Here is a 21,952-nt window from a genome sequence, read left to right as displayed (position 1 = left end):
GCCAGTACCACACTGTCTTGATGACCACAGCTTTGTAATACAACCTGAAATCTGGCATTGTGATGCCCCCAGCTATGGTTTTCTTTTTTAAAATTCCCCTGGCTATTCGGGGTCTTTTCTGATTCCACACAAATCTTAAACTGTTGGTGGGAAAGTGAAATGGTGCAGCCACTCTGGAAAACTGTGGAGGTTCCTCAAAGAGTTAAAAATAGACCTGCCCTACGACCCAGCAATTGCACTGTTGGGGATTTACCCCAAAGATACAGATGCAATGAAACACCGGGACACCTGCACCCCGATGTTTCTAGCAGCAATGTTCACAATAGTCAAACTGTGGAAGGAGCCTTGCTGTCCATCGAAAGATGAATGGATAAAGAAGATGTGGTTTATGTATACAATGGAATATTACTCAGCCATTAGAAACGACAAATACCCACCATTTGCTTCAACGTGGATGGAACTGGAGGATATTATGCTGAGTGAAGTAAGTCAATTGGAGAAGGACAAACATTATATGTTCTCATTCATTTGGGGAATATAAATAATAGTGAAAGGGAATATAAGGGAAGGGAGAAGAAATGTGTGGGAAATATCAGAAAGGGAGACAGAACATAAAGACGCCTAACTCTGGGAAACGAACTAGGGGTGGTGGAAGGGGAGGAGAGTGGGGGGTGGGAGTGAATGGGTGACGGGCACTGAGGGGGGCACTTGACGGGATGAGCACTGGGTGTTATTCTGTATGTTGGCAAATTGAACACCAATAAAAAATAAATTTATTATAAAAAAATTAAAAATAAATAAAAAATACTTATGGGCTGGAAAACCAGTTTTAAAAATGTCAGCGCCATCAACAGAGGAATAAAGAAGTGAAGGCTATGGAAAAAAAAAAAGAAATTGCAAATACCCACCATTTGCTTCGACATGGATGGAAATGAAGGGTATTATGCTGAGTGAAATAAGTCAATCGGAGAAGGACAAACATTATATGGTCTCATTCATTTGGGGAATATAAATAATAGTGAAAGGGAATACAGGGGAAGGGAGAAGAAATGGGTAGGAAATATCAGAAAAGGAGACAGAACATGGAAGACTCCTAACTCTGGGAAACGAACTAGGGGTGGTGGAAGAGGAGGAGGGCAGGGGGTGGGGGTGACTGGGTGGCGGGCACTGAAGGGGGCAATTGACGGGATGAGCACTCGGTGTTGTTCCGTATGTTGGCAAATTGAACATCAATAAAAAATAAATTTATTATTAAATAAATAAATAAATAAATAAATAAATAAATAAATAAATAAAACAGTAGATGCTAGAACTAGGAAAGTAGGCAAGGCCATGGCAATAAAAAGGATAAAGAGATTGCTCTACTAAGAAAAATTGCCATTAGGTAGTAAACAAAGAAAGGGCCAAGAAAATTAGTCCTTTAGTGTAAAATTGTGGTATCCTAATCAATCGGTTCTCAAGAGGTAAATCAGACACTCTTATGCAATTTGTGTGTGTGTGTGTATGTGTGTGCTTGATGTGTCTGAGTCACACTTTGGACCTACTGAATCTGAATCTTTGCGGGGTGAGGAGGTGGGGGGTGGGGGGAAGGGGGACGGTGAGCATGTGTTTTGAAGACAGACACGTAAATTTCACTCTAAGTTCATCTTTTTCACATTTGTTTCTTCTTACTAGTCAAAAAATGGAATGCACTTCTGTGGAAGTGAATGATAATCTAACAATCAAACAAATCGATGTTAAATAATGATATCATGCCACAGCTCTACAGCTATTACAAATGAAATATTTTGGCCTGGGAAGTGTTCACAGTCTTTGATGACCCGGTGACTTTGCCCATGGTGTCACATGTAAACAGATCATTTACAGAGTGACTTCATAATAGGGTCTCAAGTTCTTATGGGTGGGTAGAGCCCTCAGTTCAAGAGAATTGAGCCTTCGAGGATCCACTACGAAGCTCTTGACGGAGGGAACTCTGGTGGATGAATCACATTGTTCCTTTTGGGAAAAGATGAAAACTTTCTTTGTGGCTATTTTGGCTACTGGCTATTTCTCATGTAAGAATCTGTCAAAGAACTTTGGGGAGGAAGTTAACATTTGATCTTCTAAGGGAAGAAACAAGCTAACAATAACTGTTTTCTAGATGTATGTATTTTTGAACTTTTGAAATTTCTCTGAGACAAATTTACTACCTCAACCAGAATGAATATCAGTGGTGAATCCATTTTTCTGTATTCCCAAAACTCTACCATAGACAGGTTCAGATTTGAGATAGTTTAAAGGATGATCGATGAGAGGTATAATCACTATTTGACAAATAATTTGGTCTTGAGTTAATGAGAAGTTTCATCTATCCTCCTGTCTCTTCCTAATAGTTTCCCATCATACTTCCACACACTGGTATTTTGTGTGTGTGTATTCAAATACCTTCTACACAAAGCAGTATCAGTTTTTTTTTTAATATTTATTTATGATAGTCAGAGAGAGAGAGAGAGGCAGAAACACAGGCAGAGGGAGAAGCAGGCTCCATGCACCGGGAGCCCGACGTGGGACTCGATCCTGGGTCTCCAGGATCGCGCCCTGGGCCAAAGGCAGGCGCCAAACCGCTACGCCACCCAGGGATCCCTGCAGTATCAGTTTCTAACATGGCTTACTATTAGAGCACAACCTGATGTTATCAAATCTCAAGAGAGGGCTCAGCTTTTCTAATTAACTCCAGCAAAATGGGAAGGGAAACCCATGAGGTGAAACTAACTCTGCCAGTGGAGCAGTAAAGTGGAAGGGGAGGCAGGGAGGATACTCAGCTGCAGCTGCTAAAAGAATTCAAGGCCGTTAAGTAATATATGAAATTTGAAGGTAATAAGAACTGTTAATAGTTTAGGTAAGCAGGTATGAATGCAATCCCAGACAGAGGAAGAAGCTTCTTTATAAGCAGATGGAGTTTGGAAAGAGGATATGTAAGACAGGCAATAATCAAAAAAGAAAGCAGTCGTCTAAGATTTCTGTGAGCAGGTAGCCAGGCCGACTATTAAGAACCAGACTTTTTCTGAAAGGGGTCTGCACAATATCTGAGCAATCCTGTGGTGGATGATATGCTGAGTCCCAGAGGATGAAGCCTGGGTTTAAATCTCTCCTAACTTCAGCATTAAACCTAGGAAAGGGTTATGGTTGAATTCTCAAGGAGGACACGAAGTGTGTTTGGGGAAGTGTTTTTGGGAATGAGGCATGGCAGGGCAAATCTTGAGTGAAAGAGCCACATATTTTTCTACAATTTTCATGGTTATTAATTTATATGGGATTCCTTAAGGGATTAATTAACTCAATACTACATTTTTTACTTGATCCTTTTTCCTAAACATTTTTGTTTCAGATATTTTTGGTGACCATTTATTCAAGGTAAGTTTTCTACTTCCTACATGAGGGTGATTTTTTTATAATATTAGGCTTCTAGTATTTCTATTAGTTTGCACCGTATTAAACCACTTGTAATTGTTACTATTTGAGCATTTCTGATATGCATAATGGCAATACATATAGTTCAATCTACCCATCTCTGTCAAAATAGATCCTGGGGTAAACCAAGATCCATCCCTATCTCTACAGCTCCTCCATATCCTATATACCACTAGCAATTAAAGCTCCTAATTTCTGATTTTTATTTTTTTCTTCCCTCTAAATTAATTGCTTTGCCTGCATATTAGGTTCTCCTTACTTCTTGGCTATAGTATTACAATGGCTACCCAAGGGTCTTCTTGCACTGAGTGGGATCCAGGGGTTGGCAAACTTTGGCCATATATTTTTGGAAACAGAGTTTTACTGGAATACAGCCATGATCATTATGTATTGTCTTTGGCTGTTTTTAGGCTGCAAAAACAGAATTGACTAGTTGCAAAAGAGATCATATGGCTTAAAAATTATAAAATATTTGATACCATGCTCTTCATAGGAAAAGTGTGTACTCATCTTCTCCACACTACAGGTGTGGGCCTTCTACAATACAAATCTGATTGAGACATCTCTTTAGAATAATAACTTCCAGTACTGGTGGGGATAAACCTTTTTGCATGCCTTTACAATATCTTCTTCAACCTAGCTTCTTTCTCACTAAAAGGAGAATTTCCTTTCACACCTTATAAATAACTTAAGCTATTTTGGGGTCCATGCTATTTCAATTTTGCCTCTGTGTATACAGTCATCTCTAATTAAATCATTTTCATACTCCTATACAATTTTAGAAAGCATCTTCATCTTATAGGAATCCACTAAAGAATCAATTTTTTTGGTAAAGCCTCCCTGAACAAACCTTGTAGCCTTCCTCACTAAAGGAGGAGATGAGAGACATAAATGGTATTTCCCAAAAAAGTGATTTGAGAACTTTCTAATAATATTAGTGATGATTTTAGCTAATTTGACAATGCATATTTTTATCGTAATAGTTAGTTTTTAACGTGTGTTAGAAAAAAATATAATTACAACTTCAAACCCAAGATATCATGGATATTCATATTCAGGACATTTCTAGGGTGAATAGTCAAGTTTAAAAAAGAAGCCCAATCAACCAAAAATATTTTTAAAGAAAAATGGCATATGAACTTGGAAGGAATAATGAACCAATGACAGAAGTTGGCCAACATTGCTTTCAGTAATGAGAGCCTTTTAAGTTTCATAGACAGGGAAGTACCCTGATCTATGGATATCTGAATATACTGTGATTTGAGCCAATGAAGGAGAAATTTGTGGCAGCTGACTTATCTGTTCATCACATAGTGCTCATGAACTTTCCAAGCCCTCCTTCTACCTATAGACTAGCCCTTCTTCTACTCTGTCAGTCAAGTCCTCTAAATCCAGCTTACTCCAACTCTGGGACTATGAAGGAAGAAAAACAAAATGAGAAAATAATCTTTTCTCATTACTCCAGCCTCCTAATCCTCAGGACTGGAATATAGCCAATAGCAGAGTGGGACCATGCAGGGTATTCTAATCTGAGCGCCACAGTGAAAGGGGGTTTTGATGAACTAAAATGATTCCAGAAGCACTTGGACAATAGTTGTAGGCATTTTTGTAACTTCCCTGAATGTTCTCTTTCCTTTCTAACAAGTTACAGATACATATCATATCATAGAGCCAAAGTATAGGACTATATAGCTTCAGCTGCCTTTCAAAGTGGAAATCCCAAAGGCTTTGGCTGCTGAATTTAAGATAAGGAAGTTTGATGTTTAAAGTGTGAAGGAAGACATATTTTATCATTATTTTCGTCTGCATAAAATAAAACTCCCAGGAACTTATATTAGAAGCCATTAAGCCAATCATTACAAGATTGAGAGTTTTACCTGTGAGTTTTGTTTTAGGACATTCAATGCAGTTATTATCAAAAGACGTTTATACAACGGAAACAGACATGCTCCATAAGAGTCAGCCCATTATGCGCTTCTAATAATGTTACATATTCTAATTCCTGCGTGTACTGCTTCGCTAACATGTAAGTGAAAAAAACCAAACCCCAAACAGAAACTTCTTTTTAGAAGCTAATATGCAGCTAAATTAAAATCCATGGGAGTGTTGAATCACTAGATTGTATACCTGAAACTAATATAACTACACTGGAATGAAAATTAAAGATACAAAAACAAAACCCTTCTATACATTTTGGCAAATGTATGTGAAGATGTGATTCAAGATGTGATTCTGTGAACTAAAAACTTGCTAGGGTTTCAGTTCAGCAGCTGAACCTAAAGGGGTTGGGGGTACCAAAGACTTGAACAGCCGGGATCCTGAGCCCTACCTCCAGCCCCAGGAGAGGAGTCAGGTTTTATCTGTTTCAAACATTAGGCTTTAATATGAGATTATATGTAAAAAAGGTTTCTGTTCCTAAAATGTTTGAAAATCATAGCCATAAGAAAATCCCCTTTTTCAAGATAAGATGAAAGCAACAAGTCTCAGCACTCAGAAGACCTTGGGTTGAGGCCTGACCCGTAGTTAAGTGATACTGGGAAGTCTCATAACCCTACCTCAAGTTCTCATCTACAAGTCTGAGATAAGATTTCCTGCTTTACTTGCTACATATGCTATGACAACACTGACTCTTCTTTCCTGGTATCTTCAAACATAAGAAGCTCATTGCTGTTTCAGGACCTTTGGGCAAATCGTCCTCTCGTACGAGAGTGTTTTCCCTGGATTTTCATGGGACTAGTTCTTCCTCATTATTTGGGCTTCAGCCTAAATCCTTCTCCCTTACAGATTCTTTTCCCTGGCCATCCTGCCTAAAACCAATTTACCTCTGATAGTTTCTGTGTGCTTCTGTTTCCTTCATAATTCTTACCATAATTCCCAGATATTTTTGTTTCTTAATTTTTGGCCTATCACCAAACATAAGCTCCACAGAGAGGTTTGTGACTTATTCTCAGCACTTAACACAGAGTTTGGTGCCAAGTAAGTGCCATAAGGACTTGTTGAATGAATGCACAGATGAACGAATGAGTTCCTAGAGGGGAGGAATGTGACCATGGGTATAAAAAGCATTTTTAAACTTAAAGCACTCTTTATAGATAATTTGTTTTTCAATTTTATCACTTATTGTATTGGCTCAATCTTTCAGTTGAGTGGGTGGTTAAGACTAAAGACTCTGACTCTATGGACTGGGATTGAAATTTTAGCTCTTCCATTTTTTTTAAAAAGGATTTTATTTATTCATGAGAGATACACAGAGAGAGGCAGAGACATAGGTAGAGGGAGAAGCAGGCTACCTGCAGGGAGCCTGATGCAGCACTGGATCCCAGGACCCCAGGATCATGCCCTGAGCCAAAGGCAGATGCTCAACCACTGAGCCACCCAGGTGCCCCTTGGCTCTTCTATTTGACCTAGGATAGATAACTTAACCTCAGTAATTACCTGAGAAGCTGACTGTGAGAATTGAAAAAGATAATGCATAAAGGGATCTTAGCATAATGCCTGTGTCATGGTAGGCCTTCAGTAAATAATAGCCCATCAGTGTCCTTGTCATGTTGGTTCCAACTAGATAACCTACCATCCTGGTTTGCCTGAGGCTGAGGGTTTCCCTGGAGTGTTCAGCTTTGAGTGCTAAAACAGGACGGTCTCAGACAAAACAAAGTAACTGGTCACCTTACCATCAATCAGCTTTCCTCTCTAGCCCCTTGTTCTCCTTCCATATTTACCAACTCTTTCTTTCACTCAGACATATGACCTATACCATAGTCATCCTCAACCAGTGCAACAGTACCTTCCAGCCAATGTCAAAACCTCATCTCATAGGCTTCCAATGTAGTGGTCATGATAATCCCAAGGAACACACTGAGATTCCTTAGAGGAAAGAGAAAACTGTAGAGACTACCCTTTCTCCCAAATTTATTATTAGCTCTTCCTTTCTTTCTTCCTTCAAACTTGCTGTTTGCCTTCTTCCCTGGGATCCCAAGGCTTCAGGGAAATGAAAAATAACCTCTCATCGTAAAGAATTTATTCTTAGAGTCTTAATTTAAAAACAGAGTAAATAATAAATTCACTCTTTTAGAGTATATAATCCAGTGGTCATTAGTGTATTTAGAGTGGCACAACCATCACCACTATCTAATTTCAGAACAAATTTCATCAAAAATAAACTGTATCTCTTCTACCATCCCCCCAGTACCTGGCAACCACTAGTCTACTTTCTGTCTTTGTGAATTTGCTTATCCTGAACAATTAGCATGAATGGAATAATAAGATATATGGCTTTTTGTTTCTGACTTTTTTCATTTCACATAAGGTTATCAAAGTGCATCCATGTTGTAGAACGTATCAGTTCTTCATGCTTTTTTATGGTGGAGTAATAGTCCATTGTATATCTATACCACAGTGCTTTTATCTGTTTGTCCATTAATGGCCATTAGGTTGTTTTCACTTTTTGGCTATTAGGAATAATGTTGCTATGAACATTCATGTATAAGGTTTTGGCTGGATCTTTCCATTTCTCTTGGATATATAGCTAGGAGTTGAATTCTGGGTCATATAATAACTCTATGTTTAACACTTTGAGAGGTCGCCAAACTGTTTTTCAAAGCAGCTGCAACATTTTACAATCCCACAAGCAATGCATGAGGGATCCAATTTCTCATATCCTCAGAAACACTTACCAGTTGATACTGTTCATCTTTTTAATAATAACCATCCTAATGGGTGTGAAGTGGTATCTTGTGCTATGATTTGGGTTTCTCTTATGACAAATGATGTTTTGCATCCTCTCATGGGGGCATCTGTGTGGCTCAGTCGGTTAAGCATCTGCCTTCAGCTCAGGTCACAATCCCGGCATCAAATCATGCATGGGGCTGCCAGCTCAGTGGGGAGTCTGCTTCTCCCTCGGCCCTTCCCCCTGCTCATGATTTCTCTCTCATGCTCTCTCTCTCTCAAATAAAATCTTTAAAAGAAAAAAATATCTTCTCATGGACTAATTAGTCATTTGTATATCTTCTCTGAATAGATGTCTATTCAAATCCTTTGCTCACCTTTGCTCAAATAATATTATTTGCCTTTTTATTGTGAAATTCTAAGAATTCCATATATATTATGGTTACAATTTCCTTATCAGATATTTGCAATATTTTCTTCCATTCTGTGGATTATCTTTCCACTTTATTAATGATGTCCTATGAAGTGTGAAAGATTTTAATTTTGGTGATGTTTAATTTATCCATTGTTGTTTATGCTTTCATTGTCATATCTAAGACAAAGATTTACTCCTTTGTTTTCTTCTGAGAGGTTTATAGTTATTAGTTCTTATACTTATGGTTTTGATTGACTTTGAGTTAATTTTTGTATATGGTACGAGGCAGGACATCCAACTTCATTGTTTTGTATGTGGATAGCCAATTGTCCCAGCACCATTCATTGAAAGACTATTCTTTCCCACTGAATCGTTTCAGTGCTCTTGTTGAAAATCAATTGACCATAATTATAAGGGTTTATTTTTGGACTCTAAATTCTATTCCCTTGGTCTGTATATCCATCTTTGCCAGTACCACACTGCCTTGATTACTGAAGTTTACCGTAAGGTTTGAAATTAGGAAGGGCAGATTCTTCAACTTCGTTCTTTTTTCTGATTGTTTTGGCTATTCTGAGTACTATCCTTAGAAAGTGTTAAAAGTGTTGTCAAAGAACATTGTATAGGTTTGTTCAGCGTAATAGTCTTAAGAGTAACATACTAGGAAAAAGCTAAATATTCTAATAATACATGATTGGTTTCAATAATTTGTAGTACAACTGTAGCCAATACTTCTTGGGAAATGGGGAAGGCAATTGTGTCACCATTTATGGTAATTCTATAAATCTCAATGCTCCAATGCCCTCTGACTTTGCTAGAAAGAAATTTAGTATTTTCTGAGGTTTTCATTTTGCCACATAGTTCTTAGATAAGTTCAAAGACATTAGTAGCACTGGAGGAAATACAATTTTCTTAGATAAAATATGCTCCTTTTCCTATTATGGCAATGCCACTTAAATATCCTTGTTCATATCCATCTCCCCTATGTTTAATACATCTATGTCCTACTGCCAATCTTCTTTTTGTCCCAGGCAGTTAAGAAGTCCATTCTGCTTCTCATGCCTAGACATTTCTAGAGAGTTCACACATAAGATTATCTGAGCCACCAGCTGTCACAGTTGTCTCTTTTAACCTGTGGCTGTTTTTTGTTTGTTCTTTAGGTTTGTAACTTTTTCTTTTTTTATACTTTAATTTTTTAAATTTAAATTCAATTAGCCAACATGTAGTACATCATTAGTTTCAGAGGTAGAGTTCAACAATTCATCAGTTGCATTTAACATGAAGTTTCTTTCTTCTCAGATTTTCGAGGCATTCCAAATGTGGGGCCAGGATGCATTCATGATAAGATGAGGGGACCAAGCACAACTTTATACTTTGCATATGTGCCTCCCTCCATCCTTCTAGCTCTAGTTCAGGTTCTGCCAGTACTTTATTTCTGCATCCTGGGGGACTTGAAAGGTTGATCTGCTTGGGCACACTGAAGACCTCTGGCTGAACACCATGCTTAAAGGTTCAAGCTATATATAATGAAAAGAAATTTTACTAGATGTTATATAGTTCTCTAAAAATAAGCAGGATACGTTAAGTTAAAAAAGAGAAAATATGAGGATATAAAATTATATATATAGTATGATCAGATTTTGAAAAATACATTCATTACATATACACAGAAATACAAAATATATTAAAGAGAATACAGGATGGGGATTTTCAGAAACTTTAAATAAATGAATGTAACTTTTGTGAGTATTATAAGCCAGCCACTGTGCATGCTAGTACATGGTAATTATCTCATTCAATATTCAAAATGATTCTATGAAGGAGGTATTGGTATTAACTCCCATTTTATAGATGATGAAACTGAGGCTTAGAATAATTTAGGGACATATCCAAGATGCCATAGCTTAGCAAGGGGAGAATCCAGAACCTTCAAGCTAAACTTTGTATTATCTTATCTCATGATTAGAATCTTATACTTGGCTAGAGTTTTAGAATTTTTTAGAACAATTTCTCATATTTGTTTCATGAATATTTAGTAAGTACCTAGAAGTTTGAGACACTGCTAGGTGCAGAAAAAGGGGGGAAAATATAGTATTATCAAAAATAATACATGATTATAAATCCTGCCACAGCATGGAAAGTACTTTCCCAGACAGAGCACCTGTGAGACTCACACTACCACTAACCTGTAGGCAGAAATATAATTATTCCCTTTTTACATAAAAAAGAACAGACTCCAAAGTTAATTGTTGTCCAATGTCAAATAGGAAGTATTTGCAGAATATGAACATTTTTATCATTTTCCAGTAGCTCCTATGTAGCTAGTGTTAAACTTAAAAAAAAAAAATGGACTCCTTTTTTGCAGGGCACTAAGGTGACAGTTGGTTAAGATCTAACTCTTGATTTTGACTCAGGCCAGGATCTCAGAGTCCTGAGACGGACACCTACCAAGGGCTCTGCACTCAGCAGGATGTCTGCTGGAGATTCTCTCCTTCTTTCTCTCCCTCTACCCATCTCCTCTCTCTAAAATAAATAAATCTTTAAAAAGACAACAAAAAAAAAATGGACCACTTTTTCATGAAAAATGCAATAGCAAAAGCCCATTAGCTATAATTTAGCCAAAATGGAGTGATTGGCTTGCTGTTGTTATTATATTTCAGTGAAAAAGTATAATTTCTTCATGTTTTCCACATTGTTGTCTTTATCTTGCTTTTGACCACTATGTCCCTTGCCCTCAGCAATAAAAATCCTTCCTGCTTGCAGTTCATAGAGCACTTTCACAGTGAGCCACGAAGAACTTTCTCAGTTGGCACTCATAATTGTGGTCATTTTACAGAGAAGGTAAAGTGAAAAAATTTCCCAAGGGTACCTCAGTGAATCACTGTCCTTCCCAATACTTCTTGATATACAGGTTCACACATTGCTAAAAGTTCTAATAAGTTTTCACCATGATTATAAAGTAGAGGAGTCTCCAATATAAAGGTAGAGTGAAGGGAGAGCATATCATTGTAGCTATGGGTTATCTGTAAGTCAGGCATTTACAAATCAAGGCCTCCCTTCCTTTAAATCCTTATTGGAGTACAGCTAGCTTAGAAGGAAGGAAGGTTATATTGCATACAAACGGTCTCTAAATATTTATATCAATTTCTCTTAGAGCTTTGAAACTAACTCTTAGAATTCAACACAGTGGAAAATGCAGAAACACCAGAAAAGTTTGGAATATGACATGATTTTCCTCGTCAGGAGTGAACTCATTTAAATTAAGCATTGTCTTTCCTTCAAAAAGTGGAATTCATTATATTAGTTTATTTTTAAAAAATCAATAAATCTTATCCTAATGGAAAGTCTCTCTTTAACTCAAGATATATTTAATGAGGGATCCCTGGGTGGCGCAGCGGTTTAGCGCCTGCCTTTGGCCCAGGGTGTGATCCTGGAGACCCGGGATCGAATCCCATGTCGGGCTCCCGGTGCATGGAGCCTGCTTCTCCCTCTGCCTGTGTCTCTGCCTCTCTCTCTCTCTCTCTCTCTCTCTCTCTGTGTGACTATCATAAATTTAAAAAAAAAAAAAAAGATATATTTAATGAGACGCGTCAGAATTGTGTTCGTTTCTAGAAATACAGAGCTGAACAGAAAATGAACTCTGGCTTTGAGCAACTCACAGTCTGATAGGCTAATTGGACAATTTATTCATTTACTCTGTCAATATTGGGTTGAATTGGTTAAATTAAATCAGAGATTTGGTTAAATTCTGGGACCTCAGTGGTAATCAAAACAGATCTAGGTCCTTATGCAGTTTTATAATCCTGCAAGGGAACAAGAAAATGAATAATTATTTAAAAATATGACAACGTGGGTAAGAAAACAACCCCATAACTTCTAGGAGCCAACCTTGGCATTGCTGTAGGTTATCCTACTCACAGTGAGGCCTTGATGTTCTGTTTAACACAAACAATTTCACAGAACATTAACACACAGTAAAGCCATTCATCTAGTAAAGTCTAGATGAATCTAGACTAAGACAGTATCACTCCATAATCACACCTGAACACAGGCAAAATGTGAACATTATGCAAACTACGAAATACCAAACATCCCCTAACTAATGTAAGTGATTACTGCTTCTCTGCCAATTACAACTTTAGCCTTTGGCTATTCTTCCCTCTTTCTAAATAGACTTTTTAAGATATCAAACATATTGAGGGCATGCAATCTACAGCAAAGTCAGTCTTCCTTAAATTTTCCCCAAATTAATTTAACAATCCCAAAACCTACAATGAATCCTTTATAATATCCTTTCACTGAGCTTTCCTACGGCTTCCCATGTGTGTTCTCTCTCTCTGCAACATACCATAAACCCAACTTGTTCAACTCTAATGTTCTTTAGTGTTCTTTGGCTGGAGGTCATTGACAAATGCAAAATTGGAAAGTGGCAACAGTATCATGCCTGTTGTTCAAAACTCTCTTTTCTTACTCTTCTTTCAAGACATTGAAAGGGGCATTAAGAATATGAAAATAGGGAAAAAAAAGAATATGAAAATAGGGGGAAAAAGAATATGAAAATAGGTGATATTTGAACTCTTAAGGGATAGGGAATATTTTACTCATTTATTTTTCCATTCATTGACTCATATGATACCTTGTTCCAAAAATAATTTAAGGTGACTGATATTATTAGGTGGATTCAGAGGTACGGAGTGGAGGGCAGCTGAGAGCATCATATAAAGATGACACTGACCAAAGAGTCACCTAAATATAATGGAACCTGAAGGTGGGATGAGGATCCCCTAAATGACACTGACGTTTAACAGAATACACCCTTCCCCACTGCTCAGGCTCCCCCTACTCTTTCCTCAACCTGGAATAACACGTGAATCACTTCCAGTTACATTCTACTTGACTCTCTGTCACAATAGGCACTTCTTCCCTTTTCTGGAGACTTTTCATTTCCCATTCTCAATCACTATCCATTCCTGATGGCAAACTCAGTCTGATCTCAGACAAAAAACAAAACAAACTCATTTATTCCCCCTTAGTCTTAAAGAATTTAAGAAGCTCTAGTTCCTCAGGTAAATCCAAGTTAAGTCACTCTTGGTCAAACCTAATGATTTTTGAGTAGAGTAGTACTATTCTCACAAGAGCTATTAAAATATGTGTGGGTGACTTTTGCTTGTCACAAAGACTGGAGTGGTACTACTTGCATTCAGTGGACTAAGGCTCTGTAATGCTCTGAAGAGTCCCACACAGTGAAGAAATGACCCACCCAAAATGCCAATAGTATTCCTATTGAGAAATGTCCCACCTCTCCCCATGCCCGCACCAGTAATCCGGAATCAATGATTGTACACTCCACTGAACTCTATGTGGTCTCAAAATCTTTCTCAACATAACAATCCAGGTATGCCTTGCCAATCAGATTTGGCTTGGAATACAAAACCTATTTCCCTTTTTAAAACTACAAAAGCTTCATGATTCTCAAGATGAAGTCTTCACTTGCTATCTTAGTCCTATTCCATCTCCTATGCTGGTAGCCATGACTTGGTCATCTGACTGCTTTCTCAGTTCTCCTAAGACAAGGGGCTCCCTGTCAGGGAGGTAAGCTCTGTGGCTGGGACCCTGCACCAACCCAACAGGGGTTCTCTGACAGTATATGCCAGCCTGCTAGCATTACCAATCCAAAAAAAAAAAAGTCTTACTCACTAGAGAGTAAGCTACACCCTCTAGTGGGGAAACCACATGTAATATAGCCAACTTCTTTGGAAGAATAACATCCAAAAGAAAATCCTACCCAAAGTGACTGAAGTTAAAAAATCAAAAACAAAAAGTGTGTGTCTGGCAATTTCTAGGGATCCTGCATCTGAGAAGTCCAGAGGAATCTCTGAACTCAGGCATGGCTAGATCAGAGTCTCAGAAAAAGTTGCCAGAAATTTTCCTCTCCACTTTTGGGATCCCCCCATGCCTTCCTTGGTGTTGTCTTCATTCTTAGAAAAACACTGACAACCTCGCCTCACTCCCATCCCTGCAGCAGACCTAAGCAGTTCTAGAGTTACAGTTTCAGTAGGAGACAGCTTTCCTTTCCTAAAACGTCTAACAAAAGACTTAAGTTTTATTAGACTAGCTGGAATAAGATTCTTGAATCAGCCTACAATATTTGGCTATAGGCATGCTTAGCTCTCATTGAAATGGACTGAGTTATAAGGCACTGCAGGAGCCAGGGTTGACACAGCCCCTCTATACGGACTAGAAGAAGATAAAAGAATTGTTCCCTGAAGGAATATTGAGGCACTATTACCAGAATAAATGAATGAAAGTCAAGCAAAACAACAGATGTGTTGGCACTATCCTTTCTGGATGCCATTTTTCCCTCCCCTGATTCTGAGGTTGCCCTTAGGCCTGTGCAAAACTCAACTCAATCCCCTGCTATTTTTTTTTTTCCTTTACTATAATTAACTATTTAGCCTTTTTGTATCACAGTAACACTTATCTTGGTAGAAAGCAAGGAAATGTCACCCAGAGATCTAAGCCTTCTGGAAACCATGCTCCTGTACTCATTCACACAAAACTATTTAACTTCCCATTCCATAAACCAAGAAGTCTAGTAAGAGGATCCCAGGGCATTTATATTCTTATTACTTGCTCTGTAGCTCTAATTTTGCAGAGTTCTCCATCAGCTCCTCATTTCACCTGATACTGATGCCTCACTTCTTACCACTTTGGTGCAAATGAGACCCTCCCCATCTTCCTTCATTCCTCAAGCACTTTCAACGCTATTTGGGGTAAGAAATGTTTTGTGAAGGTTTGAGATCATAAGGGAGGACACTGGCTAGCAATCATAGGAACTGTATCAGGATTCTTTTTAAGAGTGATGAAAATCCAGGGTGCCTGGGTGGCTCAGTTGGTTAAGCTTCAACTCTTGGTTTCAGCTAAGGTTATGATCTCAGGGTCATGAGATCGAGCCCTGTGTTGGGCTCTGTGCTCTGCATGAGTCTACTTGAGGTTCTCTCTCCTCCTCTCCCCACCCCCCCAACTCTCTCGCTCTCTCAAATAAATATTTTTGAAAAAAGAATGATGAAAATCCAACTGCAATTTAGCTTAGGCTAAATAAGAAATATGTGGGTTCATGCAATTAGGATTCAGGATGGGTCTTGACTCAAGCACAGCCATAGATTTAAGCAATACCAGGAGTCCATCTCTGCCCTCTGCTAGTCTTTCATTAAGTGCTGAGCTAATGACTCAATCTACAGACATACAGACTCCATCTACATGAAGAGACAATGGCTGCTACCTCCCCAGGCAAGTGTCCTTATAGCTCAGGAGCCAAAAGGAAAAAAGGGTGGGAAGAAGGCAATGCTGGGACCCAGTTCAACACCCCTCCAATCATTATGCAACTACAATCCCAGATATGGGAAATGGAACTTTTTTTACATGATTGTCTTATAATACCCAAAAGATTAAGTGTAAATATAGAAATTAAGATTGAATTTTATCTATATTACTATTTTGTGTTCAGAAATTATAAATAGTGTCATTTAAAATGTTTGTCATATTTTAAGAAAATACAGCATATTAAAGAATGCATGAATCTTATTCTATTAAAAGTTTTTTGAGTATTGATTTAAACTTAGAATTTTAAGTTGAAAGAATAAGAATTTTATTAAAACTAAATATTATTGTCATTTTGAGGAGAAGTTGTCATTTGCCATATTTATATGCTTAATTGAATAGAATTATGTTTATTTATTTGGGAAGGTTTCATTTGTGATGCAATTGAAGCACTTAGAAGGAAAAATTGAGTATAAATGGATTTATCCATTTATGAATTCCTTCATTCAATAAAACTTAACTGTGTGCCCCTCTCCATTTGTTCAATTTTGAGAAACCAATTCACCTCTATGCTTATTTATTTGTCTTTCCTTTCCAAACTGAAGGTTTATCATCACAATTGTTTCCTTGCACTTAGTCCAATGCCTAGACTCAGAGCAAGCACTCAGAAATATATATTGAATAAATTCATGAACCATGCGAGACTCAAAATGCAATTAGCTTTTAAAAATTACAACTATTATCTCCCTGTTACCTTTGGAACATCATTTTCTGTCCCAGTATTGGGTTCACCTAGGGGCCCATCTTCCATTTCTTTCCTTGTAATAGCTGAATGACATTGATTCACCTTCTGCCTATAGGGAGGTAACCTGTTCATTTGGGTAAGATAAAGGGGAGAGTCACAAGGTATCCAAAGGGAAACAGTGATCCTGTGCACAGCTAGGACTTATTGTTTGTGAAGGAAAATGAGATTGAAATGGTAGGCTACAATCAATGTGTATGGGCTTTGGGCCTCTTATTAACAAGTTATAAATGTATACATAAAGGTTGAAAATACTATCACAAAGAAGCCATTGACACAATTCACAGCATGCTTTAGGAAGATTAATCAGATTATCACTTGGAGGAAAAATTACAAGAATGTACCATTTAGTAATTAGGAATTTGGGTTTTGAAGTCAGATAGCTTAGTTTCACAATGATTCTCTCCAATTTACTAGCTATGTGACCTTTAGCAAAATACTTAACCTCTCTGAGTTGCATTACTTATAAAATGGGACAAGTGATCCTTAGGTCACAGAATTCATTGGCTTAAATTGATGATGTATTTAAATGATTGGTAGAGTGTCACTGTGACATTAAAAATGCAAAACCAAAACAAACACAATGAAAGTAAGACTTTGCAAGGGAGAGGCTAGAGCCAGGATGATTTAGGAGATGGAGCTACAATTAAGAAGTAGTGACACAGAAGCCCATAGGGGAGGGAAAGTGAGTTTAAAGAGTACTTACAGTTATTTCAAGTATAGCTGCATACAGTTGGGACTCACTTAGTGCCTGCTGTGCTGCCGGGCATCCTGGGATTCCCCTGAAATGTTTTTGTAAATGATGTCTCTAGCCTGCCTAAGAACAGAGACTCGTCCCTGGTCATCTCTGCAGCCCTGGTGTCTCATACGTTCTTAGGTTGCACGAAATATTTTAACAAATGTCAGCTGATTGTAAATAGTTCTAGACATTTCAAACCATTTTCTAAAGAGTAATTTCTTTATTCTGATATTTCTAGAGATCAGGCTAAAGGATTTGCACTAGATGAATGTAGTATTGGGGAAAACACAATACGAGTAATTTTAAAAAGAAAGCTTGTTAATTTCTTAAGTTTCATCCTTCATTTTTCCCCTTTTCCATGACATAACTTTGGTCTGGTGTAGTTTGGTCCAAATTCAAAATAAAAAGCAAAGGCCATGTTGCTTAGTGCTTACTCAGAGCTTATGCTCATAAAAGCCTCCCATGAAGATTTTTCCTTCTGTTTCTCTTTCTCTTCCTTCTTCTTTTCTTTTCTTTTCTTTTTTTTCTTTCTTCTCTCTCTTTTGTTGTTGTTGTTATTATTGTTGTATTTTTGGGTGTTTTTTTTCTCCCTAACCTACCAACCTGTGTTTGGTTTTGAAACTGCAATTCTCAATGCATATACCTAGGTACAATATCCCTTCTTAGGATTTCCTTATGTAACTTGCGAAAATGTAAAATGCTTTGAAAATGAACTTCAGAAATATCTCATGCTAAGAATTCAGCCCTTGCAACTTCAATTACATCTGAGAAGAGGGAAAGAAAGGCCTCTGGACAGTCAAATAATAATAGCTAAGCTTTGTGGGTTTTGACACATGCCAGGCACTGCTCTAAGTAGATTACAAACATTACCTCACAAAAAAACAGAAGACAGCAAAGATGTGGAGAAATTGGAACCCTTTGTGCACGGTTGGTGAAAATATGAGATGGTGCAGCTGCTGTGGAAAAATTAAAAATAAAATTACCATATGATCCAGCAATCCACTTTTAGATATATATGTGAGAGAACAGAAAGGCGGATCTAGAAGAGATATTTACATACTCATGGTCACTGAAACATATATCCACAATAGCCAAGAGGTAAAAACAACCCAAATGTCCACCAATGGATGGACTGACAAAATGTGGTGTATAGATACAATGGCATGTTATTCAGTCTTAAAAAGGAAGGAAATTCTGACACATGCCACACATGGATGAAACTTGAAGACATTATGCTAAGTGAAAGCAGCCAAACATAAAAGGACAAATATTATATGATTCCACTTAGGTTAGGTAAATAGAGACAAAAAGTGGAATGGGGATTGCCAGGGGCTGGGCGTGAGCAGGGATGGGAGTTGTTTAGTGGGTAGAGTTTCAATTTGGGAAGATAAAGAGGTGGGTGGTGGTCACTGTTGCACAACAATGTAAATATACTTAATGCCACTGAAGTCTACACTTAAAAATGGTTAAGACGGTAAATTTTTTATCTGTGTTTTTACACAATTAAAAAGAAACACATAAAGAATCATTCACAGGCAGACTCAAAACTGTACTGGTAGGGTTCCCAGTCTTTCTTTTGGATACTGCTATATATAGCAAACAAACAGACAAACAAACAAACAAAAAGATGAGGAAGTGTAGTAAATTAAAGATGGCCACAAATTCTTTGCTACTCCTTCAATTAAGACGTGGAGTCTTGTTCTCCCCTTGAATCTAGGCCGGCTTAGTGTCTTCTTGACCAATAGATTATGAGAGAAGGAACTTCTGGGATCCTAGGCTAGATCATAAGAAGTCCTACTCTTAAAAAAAAAAAAAAAAAAAAAAAAAGAAGTCCTACTCTACTGCTTGGAACAGCTCACTCTCTGCATTTTCTGTCTCTCAGAGCTCCCAGAGAAGCACTTTGTTGTGAGAAACCCAAACCAGAGAAAGAGGCCACACGCAGGCACTCTGATGGATGGCTCTAGCTGAGCCCGTAGGGCTTCCAGCCTGAGTCACCAATAACAACATCCATTTGAGCCTGACGTTAACTATAGTTTCAGCTCACACCTGATGGCAAATGTGTAAGAGAGCCCAAACTAGAACCACCCAGCCAAGCCCAGTCAACCCACAGTATCATGACAGATCATAACAAATTGTGTTAAACCACTAACTTCTGCAGTGGTTTATGATGTAGGTACCATAGTGATGTCCATTTTTACTTGGTAGACCTGAAGCCAAGAGTTGAAATGCTTGCTCACGGTCTCATGCCAGTAAGCAGAGAACTCACATTTGAACCAGAGCTTTCTAAACTTCTAAAATTGTAAAGCCTGCATTGCTGACTACTGAATATACAGTTTCTCAGCTGAAACAGCTGTAAAAGGATTTACTTCTCAAAAAATCCCGAATTTAAATTCATAGCTGAGGGTAGCCTCGGCGGCCCAGTGGTTTAGCGCCGCCTTCAGCCCAGGGTGTGATCCTGGAGACCAGGGATCGAGTCCCACATTGGACTCCCTGCATGGAGCCTGCTTCTCCCTCTATCTGTGTCTCTGCCTCTTTCTCTCTGTGTGTGTGGTGAATAAATAAAATCTTTAAAAAATAATAAATTCATAGCTGGTTTTACCACATTACTAAACTCCAAGTGTAATGTGGCTGACCCTGACGTACATGGTACCTCCTGCAGTTGTGCCTTACACAGGCCGCATAGCCCTAAGTGGACCTGAACAAACCCTGTCCTCTATTCTCAACCACAGCCTGTTCTCTTAAGTGTTAAGACCTTCTAAGAAATATCAGTCCTCATTTAAAGGCCTAAGAAGTTTCAAGGGAGGAGAGAGGTTGGTGCTAGAACCTATGTCAGTATGAGAAGTAAGAGGTATTTAAAAATACCTAAGGGGAGCCTGGGTGGCTCAGTCAGTTAAGCGTCTGCCTTCAACTCAGGTCAAAATCCCAGGGTTCTGGGATTGGATCCTGTGTCGGGCTCCCTCCTCTGTGGGGAGTCTGCTTCTCCCTTTGCCTTTGCCCCTCTCTCGGTCTCTCATGCATAAAATAAAAATAAAATCTTAAAAAGTTTTAGCTAAAAAGTAGGGAGTTAAAAAAACAAACAAACAAACCCACAGTGGTTCAGGGCCATTTAGCGTCGGGCAGATTTCACTGTAGAGGGCAGAGCTTCCCTGATGATGCCACTGTATGAGAGCAGGGAACACTAGCTCAGGACTCTAATAAAAACCCACATCACGAAGGAACAAAAAAATCTCAGAGGTAAAGGGATGCACACATTCTACCTTAAAATGTTAAAACTGGGGCGCCTGGGTGGTTCAGTCAGTTAAGCGTCCAACTCTTGATTTCGGCTCAGATCATGATCTTCGGGTTCTGAGAGTGAGTCTTGTGTAGGGCTCTGCACTCATCAGGGAGTCTGCTTATTCTTCCTCCTCTACTTCTCTGTCTCCCCTCTCCCCTCCCCCTTACAAATGAATAAATAAAATCTGAGTAAAAGAATATTAAAACTAGGGCAGCCCGGGTGGCTTAGCAGATTAGTGCCGCCTTCAGCCCAGGGCGTGATCCTGGAGACCCGGGTTCGAGTCCCACGTCAGGCTCCCTGGGTGGAGCCTGTTTCTCCCTCTGCCTCTCTCTCTCTCTGTCTCTCATGAATAAATAAATAAAATCTAAAAAAAAGAAAAAGATTGTTAAAACTAGTTAAGTCTATTTATACACAGCAGGCATATATCACTCAGAAACCATCTTGATTCAGCATTTATTACAATGTTTGTGGATATCCTTTTGTTGGGACACCAGCTGGCTCAGTGGTTAAGCCTCTGCCTTCAGCCCAGGGCGTGACCCTGGAGACCCGGGATCGAGTCCCACGTCGGGCTCCCTGCATGGAGCCTGCTTCTCCCTCTGCCTGTGTCTCTGCCTCTCTCTCTCTCTCTGTGTCTCTCATGAATAAATAAACAAAATCTTAAAAGATACATACTTTGTTTCTCTCTCTAAATTTGAAGTAGGAAACACATCTCATTTGTATTTCTGGTCCCACCATAGTACATTTTTACCAAAGGAGGAAGGCTAATGAAATTCAGTAATATACTGATTTAAAGACTTGACCCATTTGCACCCAGATAAGTCCCTTGTATCTATGCCAGGCTCAGTGCCAGACACTTGCGTATAGAATTCCTATTTGTTTTTCTAAACAATCCGGAAAACAGAAAAAGCCACGGTGTTTATTGTTTGTTTAAGTTCAAATACGGAAGAAATCGAGGAAAGGAACGGACACGGGAAGGGGATGTCATTCTCACTTAGAGGAGTAAGGTGACGTGAAGGCGGGCGTTAAGATGAACAGTACATAACTATGATGAGGTCTTGTTGCTTTTTCTTCCCAGAGCCCTAACTCGAGACACGTGGTGTGAGACGTGGAATGGCACAGCTAGAACTCTGATAAGCTGCCAAGATAAGCTGAAACCTATGAGGCCAAAGCATAGTGGGGAAAGCGGGAAGACCAGCTTCGGCCTCGAGGAAGGAATAGGAAGGCCCCCCCCCCCAAAAAAAAAAAAGTAAAAAAAGTCTTCTTTTAGCTAAACGAAACGAATTCTGGCAA

At 38.6% G+C, this 21,952-nt stretch overlaps 2 protein-coding genes across 5 annotated transcripts in view; one reads left to right on the top strand and one right to left on the bottom strand.

Annotated features, from left to right (window-relative positions):
- LOC144312856 (sperm-associated acrosin inhibitor-like) overlaps positions 1 to 21,952 on the bottom strand; it is a 124,567-nt gene that overhangs the window by 102,487 nt on the left and 128 nt on the right. Inside the window, exon 2 of the mRNA XM_077895985.1 lies at positions 18,259 to 18,344. The gene's annotated coding sequence lies outside the window, so the exon portion shown is untranslated. The remainder of the gene's footprint in view (positions 1 to 18,258; positions 18,345 to 21,952) is intronic.
- Positions 1,874 to 21,927, top strand: LOC144312854 (uncharacterized). Of its 4 annotated transcripts, XR_013378483.1 has the most exons (5): positions 1,874 to 2,054; positions 3,368 to 3,393; positions 5,346 to 5,476; positions 9,827 to 10,037; positions 11,682 to 11,871. XR_013378483.1 is itself a non-coding variant. In XM_077895983.1 (4 exons), the coding sequence occupies exons 1-4, from the start codon at positions 2,009 to 2,011 to the stop codon at positions 21,910 to 21,912; spliced, it is 378 nt and encodes a 125-aa protein (XP_077752109.1). In that variant the 5' UTR covers positions 1,874 to 2,008; the 3' UTR covers positions 21,913 to 21,927. The 4 variants fall into 4 exon arrangements, 1 of the variants encoding a protein (XP_077752109.1); XM_077895983.1 differs by lacking the exons at positions 9,827 to 10,037; positions 11,682 to 11,871 and adding an exon at positions 21,738 to 21,927; XR_013378484.1 differs by lacking the exons at positions 9,827 to 10,037; positions 11,682 to 11,871 and adding an exon at positions 10,942 to 11,672 and having other exon boundaries at positions 1,878 to 2,054.

The sequence above is a fragment of the Canis aureus genome, chromosome 4 (assembly GCF_053574225.1).
Source record: "Canis aureus isolate CA01 chromosome 4, VMU_Caureus_v.1.0, whole genome shotgun sequence".
Lineage (NCBI taxonomy): Eukaryota > Metazoa > Chordata > Mammalia > Carnivora > Canidae > Canis > Canis aureus.
The sequence above is the reverse complement of the archived record's forward strand: the minus strand, read 5'-3'. Positions and strand labels throughout refer to the sequence as shown.

Excerpts from the sequence above, each read along its gene's own strand:
- LOC144312854 (XM_077895983.1), top strand. The coding sequence starts at position 2,009 with ATGAAAACTTTCTTTGTGGCTATTTTGGCTACTGGCTATTTCTCAT. Across the intron at positions 2,055-3,367 it reads GGCTACTGGCTATTTCTCAT|ATATTTTTGGTGACCATTTA; the intron begins GTAAGAATCTGT and ends TTTTTGTTTCAG. Across the intron at positions 5,477-21,737 it reads GTGTACTGCTTCGCTAACAT|AGCCCTAACTCGAGACACGT; the intron begins GTAAGTGAAAAA and ends TTTTCTTCCCAG.